Source organism: Platalea leucorodia (genome assembly GCF_965183815.1).
Source record: "Platalea leucorodia genome assembly, chromosome: 4".
Taxonomy (NCBI): Eukaryota; Metazoa; Chordata; class Aves; order Pelecaniformes; family Threskiornithidae; genus Platalea; species Platalea leucorodia.
This window is the reverse complement of record NC_138826.1, coordinates 14167330-14191590: the sequence shown is the minus strand read 5'-3', so window position 1 is coordinate 14191590 and position 24261 is coordinate 14167330. Positions and strand designations below refer to the sequence as shown.

The 24261-nt window shown below is 38.2% G+C and overlaps 1 protein-coding gene across 1 annotated transcript in view; it reads left to right on the top strand.

Moving 5' to 3' along the window:
* CFAP58 (cilia and flagella associated protein 58) overlaps window positions 1-24261 on the top strand; it is a gene marked incomplete at both ends in the record, with an annotated part of 59064 nt that overhangs the window by 21845 nt on the left and 12958 nt on the right. Inside the window, 6 exons of the mRNA XM_082308737.1 lie at window positions 1915-2076; window positions 5090-5236; window positions 8705-8845; window positions 9199-9422; window positions 11448-11559; window positions 13773-13877. Coding sequence (XP_082164863.1) covers window positions 1915-2076; window positions 5090-5236; window positions 8705-8845; window positions 9199-9422; window positions 11448-11559; window positions 13773-13877 — 891 coding nt within the window. The remainder of the gene's footprint in view (window positions 1-1914; window positions 2077-5089; window positions 5237-8704; window positions 8846-9198; window positions 9423-11447; window positions 11560-13772; window positions 13878-24261) is intronic.

The following is a 24261-nucleotide window of genomic DNA, read 5'->3' as shown; positions in this document are numbered from 1 at the left end:
AAAACAAATCTGTGAGGCTGCAGAAGAAAACTATGAATATCTAATACTTTCTTCTTAGCTTTGGCCTCTCATTGGCAAATCTGAGAGGCGTAGTGTGCTATCAACTAAATCAGAATTGAGGATGCTTAGCCTCCCATAGGGCTCTGCTGGGAAACATTGCATGTGTCTTTGCTGTATTTATAAGGGAGAATTATTTGGGTTTAATCATTCCTGAAAAAGCAAAGTCAGCATCCAGCCTGTGAGCACAACTCAGAAAACTTAGTCCACAAGCTTATTGCACTTATATATATCAAAACCAAATAAAAGACTTACAAATGCAGTGACCTACTTTCAAATCTTGCTCCAGCCTGTGATGACCATAGTGCAGATAGAAAACATGCCTTATTGATTTTTTTTTTTTTTTTTTTCCTCCCTGCTATTACTATTGGCAGGTTGTTTTAACAGAAAAGGAAAAGGCAGGAGTAGGTTATAAACTGAGACTGTGTTTTTGTATTGCACTGTAAGCAGTTCCCGAGATCCTTGCAGTCAGCTACAAATGTGCTGGAATTGTATTCCTGCTGCTGTAATAAAATTTTCTATATTTAGCTATCCCCTGTCTTCAAAGTTCGTTGGAGGTACATGGTGGAATGATCAATTAATTAAGCTCCTGCCCCATAGTTAAACTTCACAAGGCTTTTCTGCTAAGCAAGGGACAACATTGTTGACTGCAAACTTTGCAGTTATTGACTATTTGATGTAAACTTTTTTTTTTTTATTATTCTGCCTTGACATATGAACATAAATCTTAGCTCAAACTGCTACCTTCAAAAACAGAGTCAGGAGAACTGAGTATGAAATGCAGTTGTAAATGGACTTGTCTCCTGGATTTTGCCCATGTGATTCCTCAGCTTTTTCTTTAATGCTTGATCTTTTTCCAGCTTTAAGTGTGGCATTGTTTTCTCCCCGGGCAGTGAACCTGAAAAGTTATGTTCTTGATGTGTGTACTCCTTGGTTTTTTTTTTTAATTTCTTTTAATCTTCTTTCTTTGGATTCCGTTTGAATGCTGCTTGTTTGTGCTCCTCGATTTTTTCAACTTTGTACAGCAGGAGGAAGGTTCTTGCATTTAAAAAAAATAATTAGGAAGCCCATCATAATGATTAGCAACTATGTGTGTTTTTGCTCCTTTAATGTAGTAATTCTTAGGATTGTTATGGTGGTAACTGTTTAATAAAGGTGTCTATAAAACTTTGTGGTTTTGTTTATTGATATGGCATGTGATCATCTTCTTTCTACAGTCTACAATACTCCATTCTCTTTAGGTAATCTTCACATCATTATTTCTGATCCTTCATAGAAGCAACTAATGGTGATTACCTGCTTATTTAGATCAAGTGTATGTTACATTAACTGACTTTCTTATTATTATAATTATATATCAACAGTTTGTGATCATGTGTTAAAAAAATAGTTGGGTGGTTGTTAGAATATAGGAATACATGCAGGGCTTCTTGGAAAAACATATGTGTTTTTATTCATCATATCATACAGCTGACATCTAAAACAACATACAAAGTCTAGCTTTGCTCCATAAATAACCTAAGGGTATTCTTGATGAAAGCTGTTTATGTTGATTTTATTGAACCCACTCAGTGGCAATATTTTCAGTAGCTTGTTTTTAAATTAAATATATGCACATCTCTAAGTTTTAGTATTGAACAAAACCTAGGTATCAGGTTAAAATAAAATGTTGTCCCACATAACCAATCCAGAAAGGTTAAACTTGTACTTGGAGTGAAGTGATTTTTAGCTGTAGCTATAACTTCTTATCACAGGAATTTGAACTTGTCATCTTAGAAGAAAATCACAAACTCTGCCCCATCCTTATAATCTTGTGACGATGATTTAATCATGTTCACTTCCTTCTTTCCACTCCAGGTCCTCCAGCACTTGAAAGATATTGAAATACGGGAAATGCAGATCTGTGACTATGAGAAGAAAATAGAAGAGTCTGCGATTAAGTTAAAACAGCAACAAAACCGCTGTGAAGCTGTGAGAACAGAGAGGAACCTGTACAGTAAAAATCTGATTGAAGCTAAGGTAGAAGGATATGTTTTTCCTTGTGTTTCTCTCTCTGTTCTTGTTGTTTTTTTCCCTGATCTAATTTTAATTTGTTAAAAGGAAAGCTTACTGGATAAATGGCAGAAGTGGCTTCTTCATACCTGTGTGTTTTTAGGAAATGAATGTTTTAGGTCCCTGACATTTTATCTGGACAGTTTGTATTTGTACTGGAAATAGGAGTCCACAGTCATCATGTGGCAATATCCCTGCTTCAAACCTCACATAAAATCACAGTACACTGGAGCTATGGAATCATAAAACCCTATCAGAGAAGAAACTTTTTCCTTTCCATCCTGACTCCACTCTGTTTTATCCCTTTAGGAGTTGTCTGTATGTATGGGAAATAGGGTATAAGGGGAACAAGATTGCCTCCTTAGCCCTGAATGCATATGCGCATTACTGTGAATCATGATTTAGAAAGCAGAGGGAACACTTTTCCAGCTGAAGTGAAACATTCTGGCAGAACTTAACGCTTCCACCTCACTTGTTTCTTTCAGGGCGTGTCATTTTCCCCAGATAACGATTCTCTCCGTTCATATACCTTCCTTGGGGATCTCACTAACAGTACTAGAGGAAGAGAATAGATCACTTCAGGATGCGTTCTGTTATTCTGATGTAAAGATCTAAAATACTACAGAAATCCTATTGCAATTGGCAGAGATTCGGACCTTGGATAGCTGTGATTTACAGCCTTGAGTTATTTCAGAATAAGGATTTATAACATAAACATGTATAGTAGATTACAAATTTATACTTCGGTTTGAATAGGTAGATATTTTGCTTGAGAAGCAGATGGGAATAAACTGCCCAAGTTCCTGTCCAACTGTGTGCTGAATTTGATTAGGAATGAACCATTTTGTCATTTATGTGGGACGCTTTGCTTGACCTTTGCCTCTCATCAGTGGACGTGTTGTTGGAATTCTCACTGCTCCCAAACAATCTCTCGGGAGAAATAAGGGTGAAAAATTACAACGCTGATGATTTATTTTTTTCTTTTTTTTTAAATATACAACATAAATTTGCTCAGTCATAAAGAACTGGCATCTATGTGCTGAGTTACAAAATGAAGCAATGATCTCATCAGCCTTTTCAAGTTTTGAATGTTATGATGTGATGGTATACACAATGCTGTTCACGGTTCCAGTTGTTAGAGGCTGGTGTTTAGATTTTAATAGCTTACTTGTCTTACCTTAAAACTTTTTTAGCAAGTCCTGTGTGAGAAGATAGCTGACCCCAAAAGATCCTTTGGCCAAGGCAATATTATGTGTAGCAGTGAAAAAATAGCCAATCATAGTTCAGTAACAGGTCAGCCAACCATGAAAGAAAAAAAAAAATGAAAGAGGGTTGTGTTAAAAATTATGGTAAATTCTTTTTCCTTTTGGGAAGTAAAACAAATTTGCACAAGCTTGTTTAGATAAAGCTAGATGTAAGTATTTTTGGATTGCTTAATGTGGAAAGATCCCCTGTTGCCCACCTTGCTAATGGTCTCTAGAGTACCATAATGTTCAGCTCAGTAAAATCTCTTGGAAAAGACATGCTGGCAGGCTGTTAAGATGAGAAAAATATATGATGCTTTCATCCTTGGGGTTTATTTTGGTGTTAGGAGCTCATTTGTTTAAGCAAGTTGATTAGGAGACCTGTTTGCAAAAATTGTGTGTTCTTACTGTTCTTCTTTAAATACAGAATTAGGAATGTATTTGGGTATATGTTGGGGCACTATATTTTAAATCTCTCTCATCTTTTACAATATTGAAGAGATTTATAGGCTATTTAGCAAAGACAGCTTTTAATATGACTTTTGCATTCACAGGAGAGACTGAACATGCAAACAGGTGGGCCTAATGGCAAGTTGCTACATTTATTTCTGGTTCATTTAATTTGCCAAATAAGTGTGGAATCCACGGATTTTGTTTTTGAGGGCTGTCAGACTACTAATCAGTACTTTCTCAGTACTGTTTGTGAAGACTGCCATGACTCAAGATCTTGCTTAACTATGTTAAGCATTTCATGCAAGAAAACATCACTCATTTGTCAAGTAAATCCACACCTATGGTGGACAGTGCTGAAAGAGCTCTAAGCTACCCTGGTTTTGTACCGAAGCAGAATGTATTCACATGAAAGGTTATGATGTTTTCTCTGTGAGGTGGCAGCCTCTGGCAGAGGAGTAATAGCTTCTAAAGCTACTTTCATTAGATCCAGAAGAGCATGTCTGTCTAAGCATTGAATTTATTAGCTTCCATTTCATGTAACAACATGTGCCGTCCCTGCAATGAGTTGAAACAGTTTCTTAATTTTGTATGGGCAGGCACCTCTGTGCTGTGAGTAGAAGTATCCCTAGTGACCTGATCTCTCTGCAGTGCTACCAGGCTTTTTGCTCTGTGTTCTGAGCTTAAAATATACGCTAAATATTCCCATACCAGGGACTTCTCAATCTCTGAGCACAGTCTTTTCCACCTTGCACCTATGTGCAAGCTAGCACATAGGCAAAATGGAGATAAGCACTTCCTATATTCCCTTGCAGGCATATGGGTATCCTACTTATGGGTATGTATGTTTGTTTGCACAAAAACAGCTTCTCTCCAAACATTTGTGCCCAACTGCATACAACCTTATTGAAAAACGTATTACTAGAAGCATGAAAACAGATGGATAGGATCAGAATCTTATTAATTTGGATTGACAGCTAGTTCTTATTGTGTGTCCAGCACTTTAAATTAAATGACTTATTATACTCATAATTGATGGTCATTATTTTTGTCAATGTATCTTTTAAAGGCTTTTTTACTGCAATGTCATGCTGGCATAAACAAAAAATTGTCATTTAATGAAACTGTTTTGTTCTGTCGGATTAAAAAGTAATGTCTTGTGGTGCATACAACAGATCTCCTCTCAAGCACTGTGGTTACATTTTCCATCAAAATAGCCTGAACTCCCAATCACAAACTTGCTCTTATTTGATCCCGCTTTGTGATCATGCTTCCTGTCCTATTAGGATGAGATAGCAGAAGTGAAGAAGAAACTGAAAACTGTGACACATCAGGTGGATCAACTGAAAGAGGAGATCACAAGCAAAGAAGCAGCCCTTGTGAAAGCACATCTAGAACATCAGCGAACAGAGAAGGAGAAGGAATCATTGAAAGTAAGAGCATTTACACATACGCCTTCTTACAATGGATGGTTTCCATAATTTCACAGACTACATTATGTTCCTGGTCTGTGGTAGTTGTTTTGCTGTATTTTAATGAACTATTCTGTAATTGAAGCACAAGATCTCAGTACCCTTTAGAGGTATTAGTTACACAAATCTTCCCTGTATCTGACAAATTTAATCTCTGCCTATAATTATAATCAGAAAGGTCCTGCATTGTCTATTGGAAGCTTTAAATCTCTCGGTGACTGAACATTTTTACTAAAAAGTTCCATTTTGCTTGCAGAAATGTGGATTTTGGGGATAGCCTGGTTCTAGCAAACTTTTTAATGTAGACCCTTATAATTCAAGTTTTTCTTTTTAAAAACTTTTTTCTCCTGTTCTCAAGTGCAAACCCCATTATATTACACTTCACAATCTTGTATTTCTATGTGACTAGCAAGCATTATTCTTCTGGGAGTTAGGCAGTGCCTTTTAGTAGGTCCCTCTGTGCAGAAAGTTATTTTAATATCATGGCATAAAGCAGCAAAAATCTGTTTTAAATCAAAGGAAATCTGGGCTTGAAGCTCTGGTTTTTCTTCTTAGCACTGGCTGCAGCCCATCCTTAGATAAGCTATATTAGATTTGTGGTGATATCTCAACCCAATTTGCTGCGCTCTCGGAAGATTTAAAGAGTTAGTGTCCACAGCAGCTTATTTTTTCTCTTCACTAAGCACTAGGAAAAAAACAAAACCAGGAAACAAACAACACCCCCCAAACCCAAAAGTCCCCTACCACTTTCCACAATGTTTTCTTTCGTCAGTTTATTGCTATGCTGCAATGACTCCTTGAGTTTTCAGCTCCTCTCAGCACATTAGAGTTATGACAAGATGCCAATAGAGCTTTTTAAAAAGGTGATGAATTTGTGTTCTTGTACCTGATCTGTCTCAGAGTTGTTCTGTCCGTGATGGAGAAGTCAAACAGCATCTCATTTCCTGTGTGCAACTTTCTGCCTTAACTAGTCCCCAATTCTGTCTCATCACCTCAGAACTGTCTGCCATCCATTTGACAAACATATGATTGCTACATGGTTTACCCACTCAATTATTCACTAGCAAGTATGTCCATACACTGACATCACATTACTGACTAGCTTCAGGGTATTGTGGTCTTCTACCTGAGTGTCTCTGCTGAATACTAAAGCAGAAGAGAATTCAAAGGGGGAGCTGGTTGACACAGGCACAAAAGAACCCAATTATTTGTGTAGCAAGCAGGCTTCAGTTTGTCCTGTTTGCGCTGATGTGAAGGAAGCAAGCAAGCTGTTCCTGGGAAATCAGTTTAAAGAACGCGCTAAATCATGGACTGGGAGTCATAGGAATGAGATTATAGAGACATTGGATTTATGCCTGCCTCAGCTGGCATAAAGGTCTTAAAAACGTGTAATCATGGTAAATGAAACAGAGGATGCCTGATCCAAGCTCCATTAAAGCCAGTACAATGCCATCTTTTGGTTTCAGTTGGCCTTCATACAGGCTTGTGGATCAGACTGGTTTGAAAATGTTGAAAAATATGTATCTGAAAGCTTTGAGAACTATGGCCTTCCAGGTTTGAGCTGCTGTCAAGTGTTTTTGTATATTTTTGTAGATGTTCATGCCTGTCTTGTCTTCCCCCCCCAGCATTTTCTGGAAAAATGAATGTAAAACCTCTGACTTGTTATTTCAGCATTCTGTGTCCAGCCCTAGTTATACCTTTTATAAAATTCATATTTTCCTCCCACCTCTAAATAAATACAAAAAACTTTTCACTTATGCTAATATCTCAGAATCTAAACAAGAATTTGGTTTGAATTTGGTTTGAGATATTGGCATAGGTCCCATATAAGTTCTTCTTTCTTGCTGACTGTTTTTCAGTTCTTACAAACTCTCTGAACCAACTTGAAATGAGCTGTGCTGATTTACAGCAGTTTCAGACCTGACCATTTTCCTGCTTGCACAGTGACTGTGTTTATTCCTTTCCTTTTCTCTTACCTAATGTACGCAGACTGTCATACTGTAGTTTTTAGCATATTTAATCTCATTGAAAGTCCTGTTAGCTTGTGGGGCCTTTGTGTGGCTTAAAGTATTTATGTTCTTTACTGTACAAGGCAGTTCAGATTTATTTTAACTTAGTGCATTCTAGTGAGGAGATTTGTTTGTATGAATGCTTGCTGCCAACATCTAATACCACTTCTTGTTTACAAGTCATATTTTTTCTGACATAAGGAGAACATAGAATTTTGATATATTAAAAAAATATTATCCAGCAATGCCAAACACATGAGCGGTTTTACATTTGTAGACAGCTTTTGCACCGTGTTGATTGCATTTCAATATGAAGTGGCTTGCATTTTTATTCGGCTGATGGATTCTGATGAACATCCAACACTAAGTAAGAGAGATATGAGTGTTGCACATATGGGAAAATGAGAATTTTATTAAAGAAAATAAGAATGGAACAAGCTATTTTATTATGACGATGGAATTCTTTCTGTCTTAAATCAATATTTTTACAGGTGCAGCCTTCATCACAGCCTCATTCTTTCAGCATTGGATGATGCTCTTTCTGAAAAGGCAGCTTGAACATCATCCTTTATAAGGGTCAGAGTTGTGGCAAAGTCTTTGAGTCAAGGCTTGAAAGTTTTCATATCTGTGAAAATGGACTGTAGTCAGCTAGTTCCATCTTGGCTCTAAGTAATTGCCTAGCAATGATAGAACTTTCTAATAATCCAAGAAGACCTTATTAGTTTTTATCTACATGCATGCCTGGAATTATAGAGTTCATGACAATGGGATAGAATTATTGGGCAGATTCCAGTGTTAGTGTGTTACTTGTGTGCAATCACTGTAACAGTGCATTACTTCTCCTGTGCTTAGGGACAGCCCCTCTTTTCCCAGTCTTCCTCATGTACACATCCACTAAAAAAGTGCTAAAGCTCTTTAATTTTGCTCTTCCATGCCTGGTTGCCATCTTTTCCATGAATTCTGTCTGTCTCGAGTTGATGCTAATTTGTATTACATAGAATGTTGCCCTTTCCAGCAAGGTGAGCTATCCTTTCTCACATCCCAGCCTGGCTCTGAACTTATGTCTGCTAGATTATCATAACATAACAACTCAATTGAAAAGCTTTCCAAATATGACCTATTTTTTTTTTAAATTTTTATTAAATGAGGTGCCTCTGAATTACAATTTGAACCATTGTCATAGGTAAAAATCCATCCAAATGTCTGTTGTGTATAACACAACAATATTAAAATACTCTTTGCAACATTTCTTTATGGGTCTTCGTGCTTGCTTGTCTTAGTGATTTGTTCTCAAAAACTAACAAATATGTACCTCTGAGAAAACTCAAAGGATGTATGAGATTTTATTAAAACCCTAACTCTTAATCCCAAGTTTGTGTAACGGGAAGCACAGTTTACCTATATTCTTTGACTTCATCAGGCTGAACTGCTTAAGATGAAAAAACAGGCTCTGGAAACCAAACATTTTATAGAAAATCAGGAGGCAGAAGAGAAAAAACTCCTGAAAATCATTGCTGACGCTGATGCTGAGAGGCTGAAGCAGGAAAAGGAATTTGCCCAGGTAGGAATCTCTAATTTTGCTTTTCAAACACACTGCATTCTGTTCCCTCATTTGTACAGTGTATTTTTAAGATCAAGATTCTCAGCTACTGTAAATGTGGTACTACTAAAGCTTTATAGTGCTGTTGAAACAAAAACGTTAAAATACTGAAGTGAACGGAATACATACTTTATACTACTCAGGTGACTGAACCCTTATAGGGGAAACTATTAGGCACTTGCCATATTTTTTTCACTAATAATAGTGAAACCTCTTAATGCGCATGATTGTGACTGATGCAAATATAGTCATGATACTTTGGGGTTGTATTGAGAAACTGTAACTGAGATTATTGCTTTGCCCTGCATCCTTAGGTTGTCAATGAGAGAGATACCCTAGGGTCCCAGCTTGTTCGGCGCAATGATGAAGTGGCTCTGCTCTATGAAAAGATAAAAATCCAGCAGTCCATCTTAAACAAGGGTGAAACCCAATACCGACAGAGAATGGAAGACATCCGACTTCTCAAGCTGGAGATCAAAAAACTTCGGCGCGAGAAGGGAATACTTGGCAAGAGTGTGGCTAATGTGGAGGAGCTCAGGTAGAAAAACTGATTTAATACATTTCCATAGTGACTGCATTCGTGATTCTGTGTTTGAGACAGAAAATATGTTTTATGCATGGTAAAGATCTGTAGCAACAAACATTATACCTTGGAGAAGGGGATTGTTTGGTTTGACCTCAAACACAGACTGGATTAAATTCACAAAACGACAACAGAAATTACGAAAATTAAGATGGAGGAAAAGAGGAAAAAAGACATCTTGGCCAAAGTTGAAATAGTTTCCATATTTCCCTTTGTAGTGTGATTTACTGCCTACAGAATAAACTTGACAGACAGCAGCAGAAAAGGTGTTCATAGTTCAGTGAGCTACTTAGTGGTACCCAAGGCCCAAATTAGCGGAACTGCTTTTTATTAGGCAATCCACAGAGGATGGGGAACATTTGACATATTTATAACAAACCCCTGCACATTTTCAGAGCTCTCTCCTTCCAGATTTATATGTAGACTTGCTCTCTGAGAAAGATTTACTTAAATTTTCATTGAAGGTTGTGTTTCTTTAAAACAGAAGTTTAATAGCCCCAGCCTGATTTATCTCCTCCTTCTGTGGCTTAATGCTTCCCTTCTTTTTTTAACCCTCCAGTATTTGAGGTGTATTCTTTGCTGATGGGAAACTGTCATTTTCTATGGAATCAGTCTTGGTTTGTAAGGACAGGCAGCTATGTTTTTAGCAGATAACCATCATAGTAATTCTATGTAGCTACCACAGTTTTGGGTGAGAACTTTAGCTTAACTGTATCAGCTTTCTTAACTGTATCCATGGCTTTCACTGGAGCAAATTAACTTCAATCCATGGTCAGTCCCATTGACTCCAGTGGAATTATGCCACTTTAATTTGGTGTAACAGAAAAGAGAACTGGGCACGAAACATTAGCAATTGCAGTTTTCATCGACTGACTGCAGCCAGCAATAGGATTTGAACTTGCTGCCCAAATGCATTCAGCTGAAAGTCTGTTACTGTATTGAAGCTCAGTGACGGTATTGAAGTATAGTGCGATGCATGCCATGATAGGCGGATCAATTCTTGCTAACTGCAGCAGCAATCACATACTTTAATGAAGTCCAAAACCATCATGAAAACTGCCTGTCGAAAGACTCCATTTATCACTTGTGCTGCTAATTAGCTTTCTTCATTTGCCAATTGGAGATGTGGGCTTTTTTCCTCGTCTGTAACCTTGTCCAACCTCACAGTAAAAAAAGGCCTTTTTCTCTCCAGTGAGCTAAATGCAACTCTGAGCTTAGTGGGAAAAGATTCAGTGGGGGAGTAAGCACATGGTGACCCTCCACCCCCTCTCTCCTTGCAGAACTTACAGGATCCGCCCACCAAAGTGATAAGGGTTGGACCATTGCAGAATGTGCCTTTATTTTCCTGCCCCTCAATCCCCCCATACCCATCGTAGGAGCGTAATTGTCAAAGCATCTTGGGAGTGCTCAATTAATTTTAAATTCAGCAACAAATCACCCCTGAAATTCCTTGCAGAGAGGTAGTAAGAGTAAAAGAAATCAAACTTGGGTTCTCTGAAGAACACTGTCCTTCATACTTAGGTTCTAGAGTGTGTTTTATTTACTGGATTGTGTGAGCCATGTAGATTTAAAACCTTCTTTCAAACACAAGCTGTCAGATTCAATACAGGAGTAACTACGTATGACTCCATAACAGATTTGTAGGTTACTCTACATGAATTAACTGCCCTTCTGGCCTTAATGTACATGGGGAGATGTGGGCAGTGAGATCCAGTAAGCTGTGGAGTAGATGCCCCAGGAACTGATGAAAAGTCCCTTTTTTGAGCCATTCTTACTAAAGTGAGTGAAGAGGTCTAACGGTGTTATCTTCTGGTTCTACCTGTATAGTAATATTGGTGTCGACTGCTAATCACAGGAGTCACTTTGCCAGTGCCATAGTGCATGGGAGAATGGTATGTTAATGTTTATTAGTGCCTTGGTCACATTGTTGTGTTTTTGGTGTGAGTTTTTTTTTTCTTTTTGTTTTATGCTGGTCTTAAGACAGGAGGTTCATCACATGCGGAAGGAACTATTAAGGGAACAGACTCGGTGCAAAGTTTTGGAAGAAGAACTGGAGAATCCCTTGAATGTTCACAGATGGAGAAAATTAGAGGTGATGTCTCAGCATTTCAAGTTCCCAAAGCCCATATTACCAAATCAGTGACACAGCACAAAGCCTATTTAGTTTACTGTTATGCAAATTACGTGGACGAGCAGGCAGACTGAAATTTCCATAGTACCAGTGGAATGGTTAACTGCTGAATCGTTTCCTTGCACAATGCAATCACCAGTGTTATTTTTGTGTCACTTTCTCAATGAAAAATTGCAGAGGGATTTGTAAAGAGCCGGTCAAATGCTAAAGGGAATAAGAATGCATAAGGTGATTTTAGAAGGAGGTGATTCCTTAACATGGATGATGAGAAAGAGGATGACATGGGAAAGATACAATCCTATCCTCACCAATTAGAGACATGTATATGGGGAGAAAGCCAGAATTAGAAAGGGTCATGGAACAGGTAGACTGGGGAATGGACAGGTGTGAAGTCAGAAAGTAAATTACGTCTGTGAGAAAAGGAAGAGGCCTCCACATGAGCAGTGGTGGGCTCCCAAAGATAGCCATTCCAGGTAATCTGAGTTCAAGTGTTACGTAAACAGCAAATCTAAATTTTCACACTATTCAAACCCACAAAATGAAGGGGAAAACTAAAAAATCTGTCAAGCACAGACCAAATATATGAACATCAATTGGCATCACTGAATATTTTTGAAGTAAGTCAGAGCCAGCTGAGATTTCTCTGTTGCATGGATCTCTGATCTGATGCCAGCCTAGGTTGCTTAGCTGCTCTAATAATGAGTGGTAATATGCTAGTCCCTACAGAAACAGAGCTGAATATTTTGGCTGTGCCTACTAGTGTGATAGTTAATTTCTGATCTTTCCATGCTGAGCTTAAAGCTGAATGGTGTGCTTAGCTTTTCTCATAGAAGGGAGATAAAACACAGGATGCTGAACTAGGTTAAATACATCTAGGTGCAATCTCCAGCAGCATCTTGTAACAAAGGAAAATCAGGCCAGTCAAAACATCCAGTGTTGGGAAAATGAATGTATGAATAGACTGATAATGGGAAACGGCGTCTTTTCATTCTAGGTCACTGGTTTGTATTTGGAACACAGAAAGGCCAGCAGATGGCAAGATCCATATGGAATAATCCTGATGGGGTTTTGGTTCAATTCCTAATGAACGAACACCCTCATATCACTAGACTTGTCACAAATTGGCACCGTGTTTGGCCAGTGCTATAAAAAGATCAAGGACTGAGTGGGTCATGGGGACTGAACTACTTTTTAGCCTGCTTTCTCAGGAAATGATGTTGTGTTGTGAGCACTGCATGCGTATCTGTGTTAGTGTTCGAGTTACACTTGAACTGATTAGTCAATTTAGATAAAATGAAAGGATTAAGAGCCATGAGATACCAAGTTCCTTATAAGCTCAAGCAAATATGCATAGAGCGGGACTTTATTGGAGCCTTTAATGCATCATGAGTTTAATCCTTACGAGCCATCAAAGACACCACAAGAGAGGAGAAACCACATGGCAGAGAGAAACCCTGTTGTGAATCCCTGAGCGGGGGAAAGCTTCAGTCAGAGTTTGCTCCTCATTAAAGGATCCGACAAGAAGATACAAAGTGGTGGGAAAGTAAGCTTTGCTGGCTGCTCCTGACAGAATTATTTGTTTGCTCCTTAGAGCTTCCTCTAGATGCAATCCGTGACGAAAGAATGAAAAGGGGAGACATCTACTAGCTCCTGGTCTTAACTTCTCAACCTGTTTCAAAAGACTATATTGCAGTTACTCTTTCTTTTGTTCAAGAGAAACATCTTCCTTTCCTTAAAACTCAATTGGCACTGTTTGAAGTTCTTAAAACAGTGGGAAGTACTTGCACTGCTCTTCGTATGTCAGTGGGCAGTTTCAGTTTCTGCTAAAAATGGTATATAAACCTTTTCCTTCCCTGCCACATGGTTCTACCAATCTTTGTTGGTTTTGGGGGTTAAGCTCTGAAGGACTCCTATTTATATTAGTTGTTTTGAGGAGGATTGATGAAGGCAATAGTGTTAAACATGAACATGCTCCAACTGATCTTCAAGAGGCAGAGATTCCAGTTTCAGGACTGCTTGTGTAAATGCCATTTAAAAAAAACCCAACAATTCTCCTGCCCCCCATTTTATATTTGTCACTTTTGGACACTTAGATATTATGGTTTTCATTTGCAAGCAAGAAACACTAACTTGTTGTAATGTATAATTTTTGAGACTGCTTTGCTCTTGTCTAGGCCAGTGACCCAAGTACCTATGAGCTGATTCAGAAAATACAAAGACTACAGAAGCAGCTTATCAGCAAGACAGGTGAAGTGATAGAGAAAGAATTGCTCCTTCAGGTACTGCAGCATCATTATTTTGTTGTGTCTTATTAACATATTTGCCTTACCCTGCATTCTCTGTCTGCTCAGATATGCTTCCTGAATGTTATTTAGATGCATGACTCTGAATTTCTTTTGCATGCCGCTTAGATAGCTTTAGATGGCAGCACTGACTCACTGAAAGAGAACAAATAGCATCTGATTAGTTGATTTTTATATCCTGGTTACTGATACTTGGACAACTCCGGAAGATAAAATTAAAGGTTTGCTTTATTTTATTCATGTCATAGATTAGTCTTCAAGTCAGTGTTAGACTTTTGGAAAGGCTTTTTTGTCCTTTTAAACATGCCTGTTATGACCAGGACATGAAGGAAAATCCTTGTTTGATTCCATTTGTGCTTAGCTTGGCTTTTGGCAGAAGGAATCCTACAGAGTTTGTGTGATTTAGATATGTTGCTGTCTGGCCATGTTTGACTTCAAGGTCTTTGTGCTGAACTTTGCCAAAAAGTAATTTTTGTGATAGCTTATCTTTTTTTAACTGTATCAGATGTCCCTTAACCCCAGTGATACCAACAAGATTTATATTGTAGAATCAAGGAGAGACTATATTCCTGTAGTGCAAACATTGCTATCAAATATTACAAAAAAGGACTGTCCTTGGGCTTCAACCATAGGTGTAGAACTGGGAAAGTTGTCTCCTGCTCTCTGGTGACTGTAGGGATAGCTACAGTTTGCCAGCTCTAGGTATGATTTTAACATCTTGGTCTTAAATACCCTAATAGTCTTGATGCCTATGTTGAGTATCACTCAATGGAGAGTAGAATGTGACCTGAAGCTCCTTCTGACTTCAGAAGAAGCTCAGCAGATGTTATCAAGGCAGGGTTTGTCTCTCTTTCTTTATTGTTTCATGGGAAAAAATAGATCTTCAATTTCATTTGAAAGTAATGTATGGTGTATTATGCCTTTGCTTGGAAAAATGTAATCTTTGTTGCATAGCACTGAAATGCTGTCAGTGAAATAGTTTGTTAGCTTACACAAAATGTAGCAAAAATAGCTTCAAATTTGCTGTGCTTTACCCATGCACGAACCCAACTCTGTTAGATTTTGACATAGTCTCTATTGCATATCTTGCCTTATCCTTACTGTGTTCCTATTTATCTATTATTCTTATTTAGAAGTGAAGAACTGAGATATAGAGGTACTAAGTTGCCTGTCTAAGAAAATCTTTGAAATAATAGGTATTTGAGCTTATGTTACTATACTAGCCATTAGCACAATCTTTCTGCCTATGCAGCAGTCCTTCTGTGGCAACTCTACGTTTTTTAAATTATTTTCCTAGATTTAAGTCAGAGTTTGGCTATACGAAATTTAATTATTGTGTCTGGAATTGTTAATGTGATCCTTTGCGTCCTTAATTCAGGCACCAATTTCATATGCAACAATGCTGAGATGAAGGTCTCCCTCAGTGAGATTGATGGTAAAGATAAGGCCAAAAATACGGCACTCCACGTTCTGTTCAGGGCTTCACCATCAACATTTCTGAGCTCTTCTCTGGTTTGCCACAGTAATTTTAAGTCCCCTACAATGGCTGAAATAGGGCTGTTTCATAGCAGGGCATGGGTAAGGAGAGGTAACCAGAGATGGAGGGCATCCCCCAGCTCATTTTGTCAAAGGGCTCTATTTCCAACTGGTCATTGGCGTAGGGCTGGCAAGCTAAGTGTACTAGCAGAGATGCTGCTTCTGAGTGTCTGGATAACCTTGTACCAGTCATTTTTTTATTGTTCTTTGGACTGGTTTTCCTAGATACATGTAACATGGTATGATGATAATATCTGTTTTGTGAAGTGCTCTGATACTCGCTAAAGCAAAGTGGTCACTAATGACTTATGGAACCGACGCTATCATGTTCCAAATTCCTCTGGTGAAGGAGCGAGCCTGAGGAGCACCTCCAGCAGAAGGAAATGAACGGAGAGCAGGAAAGTTAACTTTCTGGAGGGAGCTGAGCTGTACGCGCCAGGAGGGTTGCTTCATCAGGCCCCCTTCTGGGCAGTGTATCCTTATTCAATAGACAGTATAGGGTTTGATCCTGACTGAAATTTACCATTATGAGAAACAGCAGCAATTTAGCTCCCATTTCTGGATTTTCTAATTTTTGTCCCCTCAACATAATTTGTCTTGCTCAGTGAGTTTGCTGTCTGGTCAATATAACAGCCAGTGTGTAAGGCACTGCTCCCCCCATAAGGTCTGATCATTCCTTTTCCTTTTTTTTTTAATTTTTTTTATTTTTTTTTTAAATCCTGGTAAATCCCCTCATGCTTAAAGGCATTCAACATCCTTTTTTTTTATGGGTCTCTCCTGGAAGTCGGCTCAGTTCAGTTCAGTCAGTCTCTGCTCATTTACAGGATCGGGGGAATTGCTGACGACTTAGCCTGCACCTAGTTGGTGTAACGTCCCCTGTATTCAGTCAGACACTGCAGGAGCTGAGGGATACAAACTCATTCGTTTTCCCCATGTTGTGTTTGCTTGAATAAGCCACACCTCCTCACTCCCAGTTGTCCTCATCCACATCTTGCCCTGTGACAAGGGCACAGCCATGGTGTGTATCTGCTTTAAAACGATGTTAATCTCTTGCTTGCCATACATAACTGTTTTTATGTGTGTGTGGCCATCATGCTGCCAAATAGGATATTTGTTGAAGGTGAAGCTTGCGAGTGTCTGTGTCTATAACTTCTGTGTGTGCATATTATGTAACTTAAATTCCCTCACATCAAAGTGGAGTAATAAAATGGAATGCAAAATACTATGTGGATTGAATATTGAGTGTTAAAAACACCTTTGGAATTCAGAAATAACCTGCATCTGGAAATGGTTGAGCCCAGTGTCAGCAACCTGATTTGTAGTTTGATTTGTAGGGTATTCACCTTGCTGCATCCTCATGCAGAGCCATAATGTTTGTATAAGGAAAAAATAATTCCATTTGTATTGTATGCACTGTAGTTCTGTCTTCTGACTATTACTTTTTTTTTTTTTTTTTTTTTTTTGCAAATGGTCTTTTAAATAAAAGTGGGTTTATGCAGGGAACAATGTTTCAGGATGAGCTGGATATATAAATGGAAATTTTTGCTAAGTAAGGATCACAGTGTATAGGTTCACGTAGAAAAGCATCTGCTTACTTTACCTGCTCCTGATGTGTATTTGATCATATCCTTTTTATTAGCTTTTTCACTATTTCTCACCTGTTACTTCTTTAAAAATGATGCAGCAGTAAAAGCATGCTACAATCCATGCTATGTGATAAAAGAATGATTTGCTACGTTTCAGTCAGAAGATTTTGATTGCTGACAGTACAGGAAGAACCCAGCTTGACTCTAAAATCCCATACAAAAATATCTTTCTTAACCTGTCAGCAGTGCACGTTTTTTGTATCAGACATTCACTGAGAGGTATTGAATATGCAACATGATGAATGCTGTTTTTTTAGAATGTCTTTTCAGAGTTGAACACTAATAAAGGTGTAGAAAGATGTCCTATGTTATAGAAGTTATTAAACTCTTTTATTGTTTCTGATTTATCTGTGCCCTGTAGCCACAGCATCTTGGGTTATAACCTATCAGCTCTCATGCACCAAATAAACGTGGACATCCTGAGACTTTGAAGAGTAGCTGCAAAGCAGGCGGTCGTACTTTCTCCTTTAACTCAGACATTCTCACAGTTGTGAGCTGCTGTGCTGATGAAAAATGCCGTCTTAAAAATCAGATCCAAACCCAAGGTCTTGAATACTTACAGTCAATAAAAATCCAATGGCATTTTTGCCAGACATAGGAGATGTTACTTCAGGGTTAGCCTGCTTCCATGTTTGAGTCATTACCTTCCTTCTGAATTTGCACAGTTGAAAGATACAGTATTTTTTGGTTCTTTTCTAGACCATTGAGTAATACTGCAGGGCTTTGTGGAGAAATACGTTGTGTGTTAACCAAGGGATTTCAATGATGGGTGAAGGTCTTTGTGAACGCATGTGGTATGAGCAAAATGTGTTGTATAGCCATAAGGTATAATTATTAATAAACAGAAGTGCTCTGCTGAACAAATCCCGACTGCAAAAAAAATACTTGCTCACTTTGTATGTGGGGCAAATCCCGCACGTGACTGAAGCTCTACTGCTCTGCTGCATACTGAACAGTGATGTGGTAAACTCATGATGTAATGTATTACCTTGTTAGGATTATGATTAGTGTGGTTTTAGGAACTTATCCCATTAAAAGTGAATTATGCACTGCTTTATTTGTTTCAGATTTAGTTCTTTCTCTTCAGAGTGAACTCCCCTAATATGATTTTATATCTGACTGAGCGGAATTTTATTCGTCTGCACGTCTCGGAATGGATAACAGTGGGAAGATTCACATTATATGTCAGTTACCTCCATTGTCAGTCATCTCAGATGATTGTTTATAAAAGATTGTTCATATGTAAGAGAGAGATGTGCAACCAAGATTATTTGTGGAGGGAGGCAAAGGCAAATATGTCTCATTTAAGCCTTGCATATAGTAGTGAAAGTATTGTTCTTCTGTATATATATATATTTTTAATCACTATTATTTTAAGTTGTCAACAATCAAAGACCAGGACTGGGCAATCAGAATGTGATGCTTCCAGGCTGTCAGCATCTTGAGCTCATAGTTTCAGAGAGTGCAAGGGCAAAATGCATGATTAGCTCATATATCTGACTTGGAGATTACAGCCAGATAACACCCACATGTCCTTGTATTGAGCCAAGTTTTGAGCTAAGTTTCAATCCCCCCAAAGAACTGATGGTCCCACTGACAGAGAGTAGGAGGAGCAGAGGGGATGCTGCTGTCTCCAGTATAAATCATCAGAGTTTCATTTCAGGTATTGTAATATACAGGGAGGAGAAAGCGAAAGGGACTCTCTCTGTGACCTTGGGCAGGATACTTAGCTTTTGCATGCCTCACATCAAGTAAAAAGGGAATAAAATAGTTTCCACTCTTACAGTGGTGTGTGAATGAATATATTAGAGACATGACTCAATTCAGTAGTAACAATAGCTAGCTAAACACTCAAAATAGGCAGATGTTTTATTTCATTTGTGCTAACTTGGTAGTAGAGCTGCTCTATCCAATTTGAGGTTCTTGTTGCTATAGTGTCTGAACATATACGTAACCGTCTTTATTTCTCAGAGCTGGTACTATAGTTTTATAAAGAAATCTGCTTTAGAACAGTGTGTTACCATGTGGGTTTATGCAGGCTGGCAGCTACTGAAATCAAAGTTTTCTCCCAGATAATGGAGGAGCTTTGGGATTTGCTTCCATGTATTTGTTATACAAAAATTTTCTGCCCATTTATTATCTAAAATACTGTTTTTTTTCAACCTTGTATCATTTGTTTCAGCCCCATTCATGAGAGCCTAGTCCTCTTGAAAATAATTTCTTTCCCTAGCTTGGCAGTTTCATGAAGCATGCTTCTGCTAGGTTCTTCATTGCTCTCTCAGTGCTCATGCAGCTTCCATTATACAGCATGTAATGCAGAGAAGAGTGCGCAAATGCCGAGTAAGAGATTTTCTCATCAGACAGCCTGCTAGGGAAAATAAGAGAATACAGTCCTTTTACCTGCCTTTATTTTGGTATTCTTAAGGCCCAGTTCAGTTTTATTTTAGGTATTATCCATACATCTTCAAAATGGCTGAAATTTACTTTACCCTCTCAAATTTGTCATTTATATATTTTTGGTGCTGAGTATAGATTCTACTTGGATTTGAGAGTATAACCTACTTATATGTTACATGTAGGGTAGATAGATAGTCTGAGTTGGGATTTTTTTTTGCAGAATTGTCTATTTTCATAAAAATAACTGGAATTCACTTCAGGAAACTAATGACTGTAGAATCCCTAAGAGTCACTTTTGACCTGCCCATTATTGTCTCTCTATCATCTTGCCTTTAGAGAGATTTTAGCAGAAATAGTTTGGGAGAGTGCTTTGTCTGCACTGAAACTTACAGGTGAACTGCAAAATCCACTGCCAAAATACAATCCTTTCTTTACTGCTCCTTTATCATTTATATATAAAGTCTGCCTTTTGAAGGGATTTTTCCATCTGAAAATGAAAAGGGAAATTTTCTTTTTGGCTTTTTATACTTTACTAGGACTTGGCTCTTTTCTGTCTCTATTTCCTGGAGGATTTGATTTCCTCTGGAAGCACTGGATTAATGTCCTATCTTGTGGCTGAAGCTGGCGGTTCTCTCAGCCCTCAATTAAAGGGGTGAGTATATTGAGCTTTAGGCCTTTTCTATGCTTAAAAGTACTGCTCCTACTGGCAAAAAAGTCACTTTTCTGATTTAGCTTATACCAGCTCTTGAATGACAGAAGACTTTCTTGCCAGTATAATTGCATCTAATTGCATCGCCAGTAGCTGGCATAGCCATGTCAGCACAAAGAAATTGCACCACTAACTGAGAAAGCTAAGCTGGCAAAACTTCTAACCATTGATCAAATGCTGTCTGACATCGGGAAAAAAAGCAGAAAAAATGCTTTTCTGTCCTTATAAAAACCTAAGCATTGTTATGTACCTTAAGGAAGAGTAGAGAGAGAAAACACTACCTGGTGGAGTGTCGTTTTTGAGTTTATGACTCCAGTTCTAAGTTGGTGGCTAGAATTTAGTGGGATTTCTATTAGAATATAGAAATGAGAAATACAGCAAGGACTCAGGCCCAACATTTACTTTTTGGCTTTCAGCTGGGCATGAATAATTTAAAAAAAAATTTACTTCCCCAGTGCCATGCAGAATTAGGCACTTGTGTGTCAAAGTCACACTGTAAAAATTGCCTTGATTTAGAATTGGACTCTGAAGAGAATCTCTGTTCTTTTTTCAAATGAAAAAATAATGTATTCCCATGAACTCTGGCTGTAACCCAGTTCTAACTAGTGATGAACAAAAAATATCTAATTATCAGCACAATATTTTGATGCACAACAGTCTACTGAGTTAGTGCCATCAAATTAATTTCAGTCCAGTGCCTTGGATCTGATTTGAACGGGAGTCTCCAATGCACTATGAAGTGACACATGGAGATACTTAATGCATTCAGTCATCCTTCAGGACTACTTTTTCAGGTTGGTTCCTACTTGTGCCATCCTTTTATTTTCCTTTTGTTGTGCTTAAAATGTTCATTGCTGAACTACAGCTTTGATGGGGATTTTAACTTTGACTGTAAATGAAAATGTTTTGTGTTTTAGTATTGGTATTAAGTTGAAGGATTAATGTCTTTTAGTGATTCTATGCCCGGCATGAGGATTTCTCCATACAATTAGAATTTCTGTAGCACCTTTTGTTCTGCCACTGATATAATTTTTCCAATTAATTTAATGATTTATTTTTAAAAGAACTGATTGTGTATCCAGTAGGGTTCTGTGAGTAGGGTGGAACCACTCACACTGAGCAAATTGTAGAATCATTGTGTTAATTCTCTGTGCAACTTACCTGGTCTTGTATGCAATCCTGTGACGATGTAATAAGTAATCACACCTCATAAACAGGAAGGATAAGAGCCACCTGTGTGAAGGTCTATTGAGGGTCTACATATCTACCTGAAAGTTTTGTGTTAGCCTTAAGAATTCAATAGAGATTTGAGGGATGTTCAGTTCTTGCCCCAGCTCCCCTCAGAAAGGAGTTAATTTCTATTTCTGTGTATTTTGAATACGCTTCTTGGTGCATTAGTTTATTTTAGCCCTTCTAATCTCAGTCCATCTAGAATTAGAAGATGTTCTATGCTATAGAAACTTACAGCATGATAAACTGCTCTTAAAAACATGCTGACATTTACATTCTTTCCCTCCTCCCACATATGTCTTAATTCAAATGGAAGAGAATAAAGTCTTCCCAGGAAAATAGCCTTTTGGTTTTTTTTTTTTGTTTAGGGCCTGTTTATTTGAACAGGATTTTGAAAAAACAGGCAGGAAAGGTGGTGATTACTTTAATTTCATCAGGTGAAGATAATCAATCAATCAGCTGCACTTTAGAGTAATAAAATAATTTTCCAATAAAAATAGTGCAAATATTTCTGGCACTGGGAAATGGGAAGCAAAGCAGATTACTTAGTGATCAAACAAAACATTTTTGGTGAATAATTTTCTTAGTGGAAGAGTTTAATTTTTACTGAATCTTTGTGGAACTTGTGCTCTCATAAACAAAACAGTTTTCCCACAATATATGGTTTTGGACAGAAGCAAGGTGCAAATTTATTTGAGAAATTAGAAGAAAACAGATCAAAATAACTTCCGGGGATCTGCACCATTTTTAGCTGCTCTAATGCTGTTTTAGTCAGAAATATTCAGATGTCATTTACAAAGATGAGAAAGTTGCAGGTGGAGTAAAGATCTCTTAGGGTTTATAAGTAGCAAATGTACATGAATGCATAATCTGCTTTTAAAGTTTTTTAGGGGGATTGATATATTTACTTGAGTTTGAGCTTGAAAGAGAACTCTAGTGGGTCATCAGATGCTATCCCTCCACATCATGCAAGATTGATTTAATTACACAAATACAATCCTTGATAGATGAATGTCAAGTATAGATTTGTTTTCTGCATTGTAATGCATGCACTCCCAGTCCATGAATTTTAGCATGCATAAGAGAGATTGTTGGCTTGAAGTATACTGTGGTTTATAGTTGTGACTTTTTCTCCCATGCTTCTAACCTGCTGCTGTAGTCTAGCCCTGGTGTTTCTGAAAAGCAAGGAGGAGATGTATTGGCTTACTCAGCATGGTAGTCCTGGGAGCTTGGGAGTTTCACTTCTGTGTATCTTCCAGGAGTTATAGTGATTTTTGGCAATTCATGTAGCATCTCTTTGTGTCCAGACCTGTTTGTAGAATGAGAAGAGGGTCTTCGCCCTGGCTGGAAGCAGTACTTCAGCGTAAGTACATTAAAGATTTAACAACACCCAGATACTGGAAGGAGGAGGCCATATAAGTACCTAAGGTACCTCACTGTTATTTGTAATCTGCATCAGAAAAGCAGAAACAGTGATCACCAAAGTATTTTATTCAAATGTGTTACATCTGGTTTGAACCCAGAAATCCTGAGCATGGATACCTTGTGTCATTAAACTTAAAATATTTTGTAAAATGACCCATTCCTAAAGTTCTTATTCAGTCAAAATTGCCATTACCTTCAACGATAGTTCACTAGAATAAAGCTCGAGTAAAAAGTTCAGGAGTTGTTCCAGTAAATAACAAATAACTGAAAACAAACTTGTTTACTCCTTATTCTTGTATTCAGCATGTATCTGGGAAAGAAATAAATCTGCTGTGCACCCCAGGGTAAAGTATATTAATCAACCAGTTATCTTGTTAAGGGAAAGTAAATGACTCTCTGTGCTCACTGAATGCATTGCAATGCACAAAGTTTGCAGTGCTGTTTGTTAGCATTCCGCTACTGATTGTCAGCCATCCAGAAGCTGCTAGAGAAGTTAAAATACTGGAGGACTGCAACAGCAGTGTTGCAATCCATTCACAAGTCCATATTATATAGTGTGGCCCAGAGCCAGCTGCAAATCTTTATTATTCAGGTGTACCCTTTGGCAAGCGTTCTTCCATTGAGGCTAGGGTATTCTGCTTCTCCCTCAGCAGCAAGATACGGACAATCTACAGCATCCCATTCAGTAATGGATTGTTGTTTTGTATGATAGTTGCAACAGCAACAAAACTCAACAAAAAAAGACATTCCACAGGGACAGACTAGACTTTATCTATTTCAGATCACTTATTTTCATTCTTATAGGAGTGTGGATGGTGCTGTTGTTGAGAAAACAGATGCAGAAAGATGGAGCAGCGCTAAGGCTGTTTTAGGGCAGTTAGGGGCAGGCAGTTAAACACATCATCACTGTGGTGGTGTTTTTTTTTTTTGTAAAAAAAAGGGCAGCTTAAAATTGGACACATGAGGACACAAACAGATGTACAAAGAACCCTCTTCCTCATTCCTCACTCTGAGACAGCCAGACACGAGCTGCCGAGTGCACAGGAGCCATGAACCCCACGTAGGGAGACTCTGCCAAGTAGGGTGCGTCAGTCAGCCAGTTGCTCCACATCCTCTAGGCTCAAGCTCAAGTCTTCCTGTATCTGTCTTAGTAGATATAGCTGTAATCTTAAACAGGGGATGGCACACTTGGGCACAGCAGTTCTTTTTACGTGAACATTAGGATTCACTCTCTTTCCCCTTCCTTTAGTCCTGTTTCTGTTTCTTTCGCTTTTAAGAAGCAGGCAGGGGGAGCTGAAGCAGAACTCCTCGAAGGGTTGCAGAGAGTCAGCTCTAATTACAGTGAGTCTGAAGGAAGCCATATATTAAAACATTCATGATTTCGGAATTGCCATGTGTGTTTCTTAGATGCACTGTT